This window comes from Labrus bergylta, chromosome 4 (genome assembly GCF_963930695.1).
Source record: "Labrus bergylta chromosome 4, fLabBer1.1, whole genome shotgun sequence".
NCBI classification, from domain to species: domain Eukaryota; kingdom Metazoa; phylum Chordata; class Actinopteri; order Labriformes; family Labridae; genus Labrus; species Labrus bergylta.
Genome location: NC_089198.1, coordinates 18,433,316 through 18,445,057, shown reverse-complemented (window position 1 = coordinate 18,445,057; position 11,742 = coordinate 18,433,316). Strand labels below are relative to the sequence as shown.

The 11,742-nt window shown below is 41.6% G+C and overlaps 1 protein-coding gene across 1 annotated transcript in view; it reads right to left on the bottom strand.

Annotated features, from left to right (window-relative positions):
* Nucleotides 1–1,091: 1,091 nt before the first annotated feature.
* The window catches only part of LOC109984039 (ephrin type-A receptor 4-A), a 24,821-nt gene continuing 14,170 nt past the window's right edge, over nt 1,092–11,742 (bottom strand). Inside the window, exons 7-19 of the mRNA XM_020634039.2 lie at nt 10,997–11,527; nt 8,884–9,008; nt 8,586–8,745; nt 8,353–8,464; nt 7,446–7,504; nt 7,070–7,183; nt 6,798–6,983; nt 6,648–6,709; nt 6,010–6,219; nt 5,561–5,737; nt 3,187–3,374; nt 2,901–3,086; nt 1,092–2,067 (exon numbers count right to left, since the gene is read on the bottom strand). Of these exons, the coding sequence (XP_020489695.2) occupies nt 1,950–2,067; nt 2,901–3,086; nt 3,187–3,374; nt 5,561–5,737; nt 6,010–6,219; nt 6,648–6,709; nt 6,798–6,983; nt 7,070–7,183; nt 7,446–7,504; nt 8,353–8,464; nt 8,586–8,745; nt 8,884–9,008; nt 10,997–11,527 (2,228 nt within the window). The 3' untranslated portion in view covers nt 1,092–1,949. The remainder of the gene's footprint in view (nt 2,068–2,900; nt 3,087–3,186; nt 3,375–5,560; nt 5,738–6,009; nt 6,220–6,647; nt 6,710–6,797; nt 6,984–7,069; nt 7,184–7,445; nt 7,505–8,352; nt 8,465–8,585; nt 8,746–8,883; nt 9,009–10,996; nt 11,528–11,742) is intronic.

Below are 11,742 nucleotides of genomic sequence, written 5' to 3'. Positions count from 1 at the left end.
ATAATTTCACTTAAGTTAATACAATTTATGTAAATCCATTAAAAATAACTGTGATATTATATTACTAATACTGTCACTATGAGCCACAAACACAGACAGCAAGAACAACAGTGAGTTTATCTACCATTTGCATGCAGATATTTTTAAGAGCAGATGCCATTGTCTCACTTCGTGAGTAGAGTAGAATAATGCATCAATACAAACCCTACCTGCTGAATGTGTCAGTGTGTCATTATTTGACATAAGCCGCCTGTTTCATCGTCCCCAGTTAAACTGACCCTCCCTCTGTCTCTCTGTCTCTTACTCAGAGGAAACTGCCTCATTAACCACCATCAGTATCTTGTTTGCTGAGTGTGATTTAGATGTTTTGATAGTGAGGCAGGGAGTGCTGTGTGTGTGTGTGTGTGTGTGTGTGTGTGTGTGTGTGTGAGAGAGAGAGAGAGAGAGAGAGAGAGAGAGCATGCAGCTCTCATTAAGCTGGGAAAACATTGACATTTTGCCATCATATGTTTTCTTCTTTTATGTATTGGAGGGTTCCTCCAATCAACTCCCTGGTGTGTGTGTGTGCGTGTGTGTGTGCGTGTGTGTGTGCGTGTGCGTGTGCGTGTGCGCGTGCGTGTGCGCATGTGTGTGGTGGGGGTGGGGGTGGGGGGTTTTGGGTATTTTTGGTAGTGGTGTAGAGGAGGACAGATGTTTGCTGATTCGACAGGTTTGCACCGCAAACTCAGCCCAATTTATCCGACAAAAAAAACCTGGTGCCACACAGACGCTAATGGTGACAGCGCACTCTTAATTTTCTCTCTTTTTAATTCAAGCTCTCTTTCTCTCCCACTCTTTTTTCCTCTTCGCTTTTCTCTCCCTGCCTCTCTTTCACAAGCCTAAGTCCAACACTGTGTGTGGTTACACCATTAGTCTTCTTCAGGAGTTGTTCCTTGTTGTGGGCACCTCTAAATAAGCCTCAACTTTCAAACTCAGAATTGAAAAACAAAGTGCTTGAGGCTCCAAAGCACACTCTGTGTACAGTACAATATATCCGATTCACTAAATATTATATGCAAAAGTTGGGTTTAAATCAAATTAAAAGCTACGTGAATGGATGAATTTGGGGATTTATTGCAATGCAATACAGACATCATTACAATATTTCCTCAGTGTTTCTATTTTACAATGTACAAACTAGATTTAAAAAAGGCCATAAATAAACATTGCTTTTTGTAGCTAAGTTTTAGCATTAAACAAGAGACATATACATTTGACACAGACAGATGACATTCTACTCTTAATGTCTAATTCAACACAATTTTACAATTCAAAAATAAAAACTGAAAATATAAAAAAACACAAGCAAATCATACAGTGTGTTAGTATCAACAGAGCGCGTAATGATACATTCTGTCTGGCTCCTCCCTCTCACTCTCTCTTTATTACTTTGCATATTCAAAATATTCAAAGATGGCTGAAGTCTTGACAAAAGAGATTCCAGGTTGTTTACAGTCACGCAAGGTACAACACACTCACACTAACATCCAAACCCTCTCTCACACACACACACACACACACACACACACACACACACTCACACAAGTATGTTCATACGAGCAAACACATTTTATTCAAGTCAAGCCCAAAGCAGCAAAAAGAAAACGTTGGAAGCCATTCTGCTTATGCACAGCCTTACATGTCAGCCTTCACAAAACCAGAGAATAAAATAATGACAAATAGAAGTGGATAAGAGGATGTAGCTCGCAGTAGCTTCATGCGTTCTGCTGCCATGTCCAGATCATGGATTTCAGAAAACTCCCCAGGACGGAAGTTAACAAAAGTGCTGCTTCTCTCTCTCTTCTTTTCATCATGTCTACTTCACTCCGCTCCTTGAAAAGTCCCTCTAAAGTGCATGGATGAGGTAAATGAAATTCTTCTCATGAACAGGTTGGTATTCGTTCTCCTGCTCAGACTGGAACCATTGTGTGTTGCATGTGCTGCATTTGAGACAACATTTCCTGCTGCACACTGGCAATAAGTAAGTCCTGGTGTGAGGGCGTGATAATTCCAACTCTGTCCATTTCCCTGTGGGTGCACAAACATGTTTTTTTTTTTAAATCACATAAAAACACAACATGCAGAATTCATTTTTCATTATCACCAAATTGGAAAAAAACAATGTGACTTTTTGTCAAAGTTTCCCCAAGAGCTTACCCAGTCTACTAATTGAACTACAACTGACTATCAGGCTGTCATTGTGCTTCAAACCTAAATTAATTTGTTTCATTGATCATGCAGATCTATCACAGCACATAAAAGAGTAATAACAGGGCTTTACATTGAAATTCAAGGCCCACCTTCTTTATTTGGATCGATATGTTTATGTGATGGAAGGAATTTGTCCCATTAGTCAATAAAAGTTAGTATGATTAATTCAATGTTGGTTTTAAAGTCTTCAGTGATATTGTACATATGAATAAAATATTAAGTTACAAGATCAAAGGTATCCTTTGACAATCACAACATTTTTCAATTTATTTTAAGTGCAAGCGCTGCAAGGCTCAAAATGCTATCTTGTCAAACACTGCATGTGTCATTGTGCTTACTGGATCATCTAACAGCATTTAAAGTCTCCCCATCTACACGCAGCAATTAGCCAAATGAATACAGGTTAAAAAAGTAGGCAGAAGAAGATATTTTTTCTCTCGACATCGTAACCAATTAGTTAGACCATACTGAAGCCTTGGTGCAATTAAATCACAAATAAAAATCACAGGAAGAGCTAATATAAATATTAATTTGGATCTCTAGAATTTTTACCCTGAATGAATCCTGTCATGTTAAAGCACCAAGACAGTTAATGAATTCATGCAAACTGACTCTCCATTTAGTCCATTTTCACATGAATTTGCACTTACTGGTGTGTGAGAGCCAGAAGGCCGTCGAGGCTGGTGTAGCCAGCTGCTGCCAGAGTGTCTCTGTACCGCTCCAACCCGATGGACTGCAGCCACACGCACACTGACCACTCAGGCACACACACCTCCGGTACAACAGACACACACACCTCTGACCCCAAACCAGACTCCAACATGGTGGCCGTGGGTCTAAAAGAACAGAGCGTGAAAGTGAGTAGGTTGTAAATCGACTTATCTGGTTGACATTTCTTCAACCATTTATGTCCATGTTAACATGCTAAGTTTGTACCTCTCTCCTCCTGTGCGGCGCAGAGTGCCGGGGTTACGTATCAGTTTATCCAGCATGTTGAGGATCTGGCTGAAGGTGGGTCTCTCTGCACGTTCCCTCTCCCAGCAGTCCAACATTAACTGGTGCAGCACCACAGGACAGTCCATTGGAGCAGGCAGGCGGTAGCCCTCCTCGATTGCTTTTATCACCTACAGGAAGGACAGAGGGGGAGGATTTATATTTAATGATACAGCTCAACTCCAACTGTAAGAAATCCCAACACCTTGGCCAATGTAAAAATGTTTCACTAATTCCAGAATAAAACCATATCTTAAGAATATATTTGCAGACTCAGGAACGACCATTAAGACTCCTTACTTATACAAAACTGTGCATACTTATTGTCACAGCTTGTTTGAAAATACGTTGTTTGTGCATTATGGTTTTGAACAGGAAATGATTTAATATGTGTCCCAGCCAAACTGTTACTTGGAAATGCCAATCTTGAAAAAAGAAAAGAAAGCCACTCCTGTTGTCAAAGATTTATGACTTCTTCATTGTTTTCAAATATCTCACAAAGCTGTCTCACCACCATCTGCAATCAAGTTCAAATGTTTAGCAGCTGTGAGCAGCTCCTCTGTTTCCTTTGTACTTTAAACGTGGGGACAATAGTGTTTATCCGGAGGCACAGACACTGAAGAGACATCTGAACCTTTTGAACTGCCAAAAATCTCTTCTTTTAAAAATCAAAGGTTAGTATCATTGGTTTCTGTAAATCCAAATATACAGTTCTTAGACTTACTTCCACCTTAAGAATAAACATCACCCAAGTTTGGGGACTCAAGTTTAAACAATCATCTTATATTTGTTTACATTTTGTGAATTAGGCTCAATTATAAGTTGCTGAATAAGCTATTCCTGATTGCACTGTAATCACCGATGCACAGCCAATCAGGGGATTAGTTTGATAACACAAAAAGTAAACATGGTTGTTTACTCACAATGGAAGTCAAAGATCTGAATCTGAGTAAAAATAATGTTTTATTAAACCTTAAATTCCTCCATGAGCTGTAGGTCACAGCCTCTGTCTGCAGCAGAGAGCTGGATGTGTTGATAAGAGGCACAAACATGTAGAGTTTTTAAATATGACAATACTAAAAACTGCCTCAGTATTTCATATTGAATAGACTTTCAGCTAAGAGTTACACTTGAAATGAAATTGAAGATGCTTCACTTGGTATGTGGTTGTGTGATAAGTCTGTGCCAACAAATAAGTGAATAAAATAAACAGTAGAGCAGCTCAGCGTGTGTTAATATGAAAAAGAAAAGGGAAAGTAAATAAGCTGTTAGAAAGTGTATGGAGAGCGGCTCATCAGGAAAGTTTTCTCACACTTCAGCAGGGCTTGAGTTGAAGTCATTCATGTTTGTAAATTTCCATATACCAGACTGGCTCTGTGACCTGCTCAGACTTAACAAGCTTTGATGGTGTAGATAGAAGTGCCATTCGCTCTCAAATAAGATTTTTTTTTTTTAAAACTGAATCATCCCTAAATTTATTTTGTGTGCGATCGTCTGCGAGAAAACTCAAAGCAGCTGTTTTCTGGTCATTTTCTATTACGTCTAAATATTCATCTTCCATAAAATGTCCTTGTGACGGGTGGACACAGGCTTGGCCTGCTGCCCTCTCTCTGGATGTTAAAAGGCGAAAAAAAAAATGTTTTAATGGTGCAGAGCTCTTTGGGTCAGAATACATTATGATGCACAGAGCATAGTTTATTTGCTCCAGAAGTCCTTTCTTAAAGTATTTAAATCTTTTTTTATTAATTCATCTGTTAAAATGGGGTCCAATTGAGTTCAATTTGTACAGAAGTAAAAGTTTAAAAGACTTCTACCACACAAATTATATTTCAGAAAAATGATGCTGTCTGTGACTGGCTGACACTGCTAAAGAGTTATTTGAATTTGTGATACTATCATCCATTAGATCTTCAAAAAGCCTTTGACCTTTTAAATCTGACAAACATGTAAGACATACTGTTAAACTTTGTTTTATAATTTGTAAGACTGTTTAAGATAGTATGTTTGAGATGAGGCTTTGTCATAGCGCATAAACTGAACTCTCTCACAGCTGTTTTATAACTATATGGATAACAATTAGCTTTGAGTTCCCTCTGGTACAATACACCAGAAGCCACCATATGTTTTATTTTAAACATGAAGCCTTTACTAGTAGAATAAATACATGAAATGAAATAATCAGCTGGTGAACTTATTTTCTTGTGGCTTATATAAGAGATCCATATTCTGCATCTTCATTTGACATGTACTTTAAAAAGTTGTGAAGGTGTCGACTGGTGCAGACAGCTCATGGGTAACGGATATAAGAATGACTCACGTCTTGGTTGTTCATGTCCCAGTAAGGTCTCTCTCCGTATGAAACCACCTCCCACATGACGATGCCATAACTCCACACATCGCTGGCCGTGGTGAACTTCCTGTAGGCTATTGCCTCTGGAGCTGTCCATCTGATGGGGATCTTCCCTCCAGGGGAAAGATAAGTCCCTGTAGGCTCCTGAAAGAGACCAAGAAGAAAGTTAGATCAGAGAGTAATGGAATATCTTTATTTAATGATGTGATGGGAGGAATGGTTTTACTGTGAGGTTTATACTTTGACTTATGCCTATGAGAAGTCTATAACATGATTTTATTTCAGCCTCACATTTCCATAAATGTTTAATGTAAGGGTGGAAAAGTCATTGATTTTAAATATAGAGACAGACAAAAAGCAGAATATATCTTTAGTTTTTCTGTGCGTCTGTGCGTCTGTGCATCTGTGCGTCTTACCCTCGTAGTGTACGCAGCCTCTGGGTCGTCCTCCAGAACACGACTCAGGCCAAAGTCCGACACCTTACACACCAGGTTGCTGTTGACCAGGATGTTTCGAGCTGCCAGGTCTCTGTGAACGTAGCTCATGTCCGACAAGTACTTCATCCCTGAGGCGATGCCACGCAGCATGCCGACCAGCTGGATCACTGTGAACTGGCCGTCATGTTTCTGAAGTAGAGACGTCATAGAGAAGGTTGATATGGAGACCAAAGACTAGCTAGGCAGTCAAAACTAGATTCATAATGTTTTCATATAAAAAAGTAAAAAAAATAATTGTTGAAAGTGATACATGCAATGCCAGTCACATTTTTTGTTTTTTGCTTGTTTTGTTTATTTCAATGTATTGTTGTTTGTTTGTTTACTCTGAGTGCACTTGGAAGTCTTAATGAAGGCTGTGTATTTGATTTGTGAATCTCATAGGTTTGAAAAAGAAAAATTCTTATTCTTTTAAATGCTGTTTTTTCAGAACAATCTTTAGAGAAGATATGGCAATGGTAAACGAACGTTAGTGTGTATGCATCTCATACATGCTGCTTCTATTTGTGAAACGTGATGAAAGCATGAAGTTATAATAATAAATATTTTTTTAAATGTACCCGGAGAAAAGCATCCAATGATCCGTTTTCCATGTACTCCGTTATGATCATCAACGGCTTGCCTAAAAACAGAGTTAGACATATGAGGCTGAACCAAAACGAATCAAAACATGAAAAACAACACGCTACTATTCGTTTTCAGACTCTCACATCTTGTGACAACTCCCTCCAGCCGGATGATGTTGGGGTGATCAAACTGTCCCATGATGGAGGCCTCAGACAGGAAGTCCCGCCTCTGTTTGTCCGTGTATCCCGCCTTCAGACTTTTGATGGCCACGTATATCTCCCTCTTTCCCTGAGCGCGCAGCCGACCACTGCACACCTCCCCAAACTCTCCTACACGCACAGACAAAACAGCAGCGTCAGCGTAAGCAAGCATGTGTGGGTTTATGCGTGTGTGTGAGCACTAATGCCAGCCTTACCCATGCCAATAACCCTCTCAATGTGAATACTGCTAACATCAATCTCCTTGGCAAACTCGTGGATGGCCTGATCTGGGTCTTCATAGGTGAACGGGTCCACATAGATTTTGACTCCTGCCAAGGAGGGGGAGAGGAGGCGAAGAGAGGACAGGAAACGAGGGAGGAGGAGAGAAGGAGGGATGCAGAGGATGAGAAAATGAGTTGTGTAACTGCTGCATATGTTATGTAAATGTCTTTGGCAGTATGTGTATACGTTGGGTGCAGGTGGATCGAAGAGAAGATGGGAAAAAAGGAGATCCATCTGTCTTTTCCTCATTACAGTATGTTTGTGTGTGATTCTATGTGTGTATCAAATGTGTGTGTGTGTGTGTGTTACCTGGGTTAAGATGTTTCTCCTCCTCTGAATCCTGCTTTGTTTTGCTGTACTTACTCCTCCTGATGACACAAACGAAATAACGAACATTTGAAAAACACAAAAAGAAGAGGCACAAACGTCAGTCAAAGCTTAATTTAATTTCTTCTTGATCACTTTCTTTTTGTTGTGATTTCTACAGTTAAGAGGCCACACAAAAGGGCATGTGAGCGTTTTTTAACCACGTATTCCTCTCAGTAGCTGTGTGCATTCATGGGGTTTTTCAGGATTTAACAGCAATAGAAAGCGCTGACAATGAGAACAGAGGCTGCAGGAAAGACACAGAGCGAGTAGATGAAAGCATTTAAGGGAGCGCAGGGGAGGAGGGGCGACGCCTCAGGTAGAGAAAGATAAAAGGTGTTTTCCATTAAACAAAGAAACTGTCAGAAACACCTTTGTTGGCAAGCAGGTGTGTATGTGTGTGTGTGTGTGTGTGTGTGTGTGTGTGTGTGTGTGTGTTTGTGGGCAATTGCGCATGCTTGTGAGTGTGACACGCAAGCTGTGCTGCTGAAAAGACAGTAATGACAAGTCAGGGACAAAGGGATTATCACTGTCTCCAGTCTAATCCCCTTTAAAAGCTTCAGGTAACACACACATTATTCAGGCACGCAGAGGTGTCTGTGTGTGTGTGTGTGTGTGTGTGTGTGTGTGTGTGTGTGTGTGTGTGTGTGTGTGTGAGATTTGGGCAGTTCAGCAGCAGTAGTTAAGTTAGAGGCAGCACACTGATTGACGTCAGTGATGTACTGCAGGGGAACCTCCAGGCAGCATAACAAGCATATAAGTGTGAACGCCTGCCTGTATCCTTACATTAGTGTGCGAAAGTGAAAGTTTGTGTATGTGTGTGCGTGTTTGTGTGTGTGTGTGTGTGTACCTGCGGCTAATGATGAAGACAGCTGCAGATATCAGCAGTAAAATTCCAACCCCGCTGACAGACAGCAGCAGGAAGGCTGAGTTTACTCCTTCTCCAATCAGAGGGAAGGGATCTAAAAGAGGAAGGACACTAAAGTCACTAAAGTGCTGAAGTAAAAAACTTCAGCACAACAAATTAAACACAACAAATCGTAATTCTTCCTGTTGAAAGACTGACTGTTATTATGAGGATACCTGAATTTGTGGAGAACTCAAATGGGGCACTGAACTCTCCGTATCCCGCTGCAGTGCGAGCTCGCACATGAAACACGTACACAGTGAGGGGGTTGAGACCCGCTACATCGACGATCCGAGAGAAGGTCCTCATTATGCGATAGGAGCGCTCTCTCTGGTCCTGAATAGACAAAGAAAGAGTCTCTTTTCAGCGCCTGACTGCAAATCCATGTTCACCATCAGGGAAACATAAACAGAGGGCCCACATATTGACAATCCAGACAGCTGCCTGAGCTGCATTAACCTGCCACCGCCTCACCTTTTCATAGAACTTGACCTCGTACTCCAGGATGACCCCATTGGGTCGATCCGGCTGTTGCCACGACAACGACAAACTGTGCCTGGTAACTTCGGTGGCGTGGACTGATGACACGGGGGAGGGAGCTGAGAGGGGAAAAAATGGGGAGGGTTTGTGTTAAGTTTGTTTGGTTAAGTTAAGTTTAATAATTTAGTTTAAGTTTAATTTAGTTCTAAAAATTGATATAGCAGGATTCGGTCCTTTGCCCTTTGTATGACCAACATCTTATAGGGGTGGTTATTTTTCCAAATGAGATGTTTCAGATGGCAGGACATTTTTAAGTCTCTTCTTGTACGTAGACAACAACACAATTCAGTTTAAATGCTTTGCATTTTCATTTCAATAGAAAACTCTGACCAAGTGACGTTTTTACACGAAGGAAAAAGTGAAAAATATTGTATTTTGATGAAGATATATATCTGTTATTATATATCACTTTAAAGACAAATGTACAGATCTCTAACTTGGTAGAAAAACATTCTGTATATTCTATAATAACATCTCCAGCTGTTTGTAAGCTCTATGTATAGGTTATAAAGATGTATGCTGCCTCTGGTCAACAATCCCACTGACCCACTGTACCTGAGATCTGACCTAAATCTCCTTCCTTTCTGCTCCACAGAGAAACACTTCATTCTCTCTCTCTCTCTCTCTCTCTCCTCTTACATCCCTCCCTTTCCTGTTGCTTTATGGCGTTTCTCCTCCTTTGTGTCTGTTAATATGATATGGGGCCATATGGTGGTGCAGGTTGGACTCGACACATCGCAGACAGCCCTCGCGCTGTGCACACAAACGTTAAGTTATTTCCCCAGGCGGCCAGGAGCTAAGCAGGTATGCCGTTCTCTAAATGCCACCATAAAGACTTAAAGCATGGACAGTTGAGATGTAACAGCGTGCGTGCACACACACACACACACACACACACACACACACACACAAAAAAAGAACAGCACAGACTGAAAAACTAATGAAGAGCATGTGTGAGGAGTGCCACACACCAGCTGACACCTTCACAACTAAAATGAAACACGCCGTAAAATCTGGGGGATTTTTCAAACACTTCTGTGGTCCAGATTTGACACGAGTAAAATCCCACCATTAGACACACTAATACTGTCAACAGTTGTACTATGTAGTGTTTTAATTTACTGCTTTCCTCTCAGCAGCCTCTGTCTATTTGTATTTAGGTGAGTGATTTACATTTCCCTGAATGCTTTCTGACATCATCTTAAGAGCAGCCCTGTAATTAAATCAGCGGTTCTTAGGTGTAGGAGGACAGAGTATTAACTACGGCAACTCTGACATTGTTGTAAGAGTCTCTATTTGAAAAGAGTCTGGTAGCTTTGTCAGTGTGGATGCTGTTTAAGGTGTTTTCCTCTATTCAACTCTATTGTAGTATAAAAGTAAAAAATGCATTTGTGATATACATATACAAAAAATCTGACGTGGGTAGAACGACACGTCGGAGCCAGAGGGGAGGCCGAGCTGATCTATTAGCATTTCAAATTTAAAGCCCCTGTAAGGAGTTTTTAGCAGGTTATGAAAAAGAATATATTAACACTGATGCCCATTAATGGCCTACAAAAGCAAATGAGACCATCAGCAGCAACACTGACTATTTGTTTGTAGTTATTTTTAATTCCTGAAACTGCTGCTGAGGGGTACGTGTACCTCTAACAAGGTAATTAACTGCATGCTGCATAGACAGTTTACCATCACAAAGATGTTAAAAACAATACTCCCATGTAGAATACAAAACCAGCAAAGACATTTTGGGAGACACTTTTTCCACACAGATTCCCCAAACACTGATACAAAATAAAAAACCTCTCACAGAAGCTTCAATGGTATTTCTTTACGTGCAAGTGTGTAGCTTCAAACAGAGCTTGTTCATATCATGCCTCCCCACACAGCCCAGCATTACCCATGGGGCCTTGCTTCCCCGGGGCTCACATGCAGAGAGCAGCATTTTGCTTTGTGCTGACCCAATTACAGACAACATCCATAAGCACATTTAGTGTTTTCATGCAACACTCAACCATCCTACAAATTCATTCATCAAATGTTTTCTTACCAGCTTGGTTGGTGGTGACGGTGACGGACACACTCTGGGCTGCACCTGTGCCGCTGACCTGGGAGACCCCGTTGCGTGCGTAAACAATGAAGGTGTAGTGTGTGTGGGCCCGGAGCTCACTCACTACCACCCTAGCGCTCTTTAGGCCTGCCTGACTGGGGGAGAAGAGCACGTCTGAGCCGCAGGGGAGGCAGAGCTGAGAGCTGGAGCCTGAATCTGAACCAGGTCTCGGGTAATCTTCAGGTACCTGCCCGCTCTGGTAAACCCCTCTCCCTGTTTGCACTTCAGATCCCACAATCCCTTGGTCTGACTGTATCCCCAGGCCCCCATACTGAGCCTCTGGAAGTGAGACGCTGCGATTCCTTGGGAGGACTTTACCGGTTTGACTGTGGCTTCCTGTTTGACAAATGAGACACTCCAGACTGTAGCTGGTGTCGCTGCGTCCTCCCAGCCGGCGAGGGGGGGCCCACTCCAGGACCACCGACGTCTCGTTCACCACAGAAATGAGTTGCTGAGGGGCCGATGGTGGCTCTGAGGAAGACAGAGGGGAAAACTTGAGCTTGAAGAAAACTTAGCAAGAAAGTGCACATATGGGAAGTGGAAGTGTACAGGGTGTATGGGGAGGTTTGTGTGAGGCGCTGGCACCGCTTGAAATGCAGACATCTGGCATGAGACTGAAAACCATACTGTTCAGAGAACTTTTTGATGGGTTGGATGTTTTCTTCTGTGGTATTTCATTTTTGTGT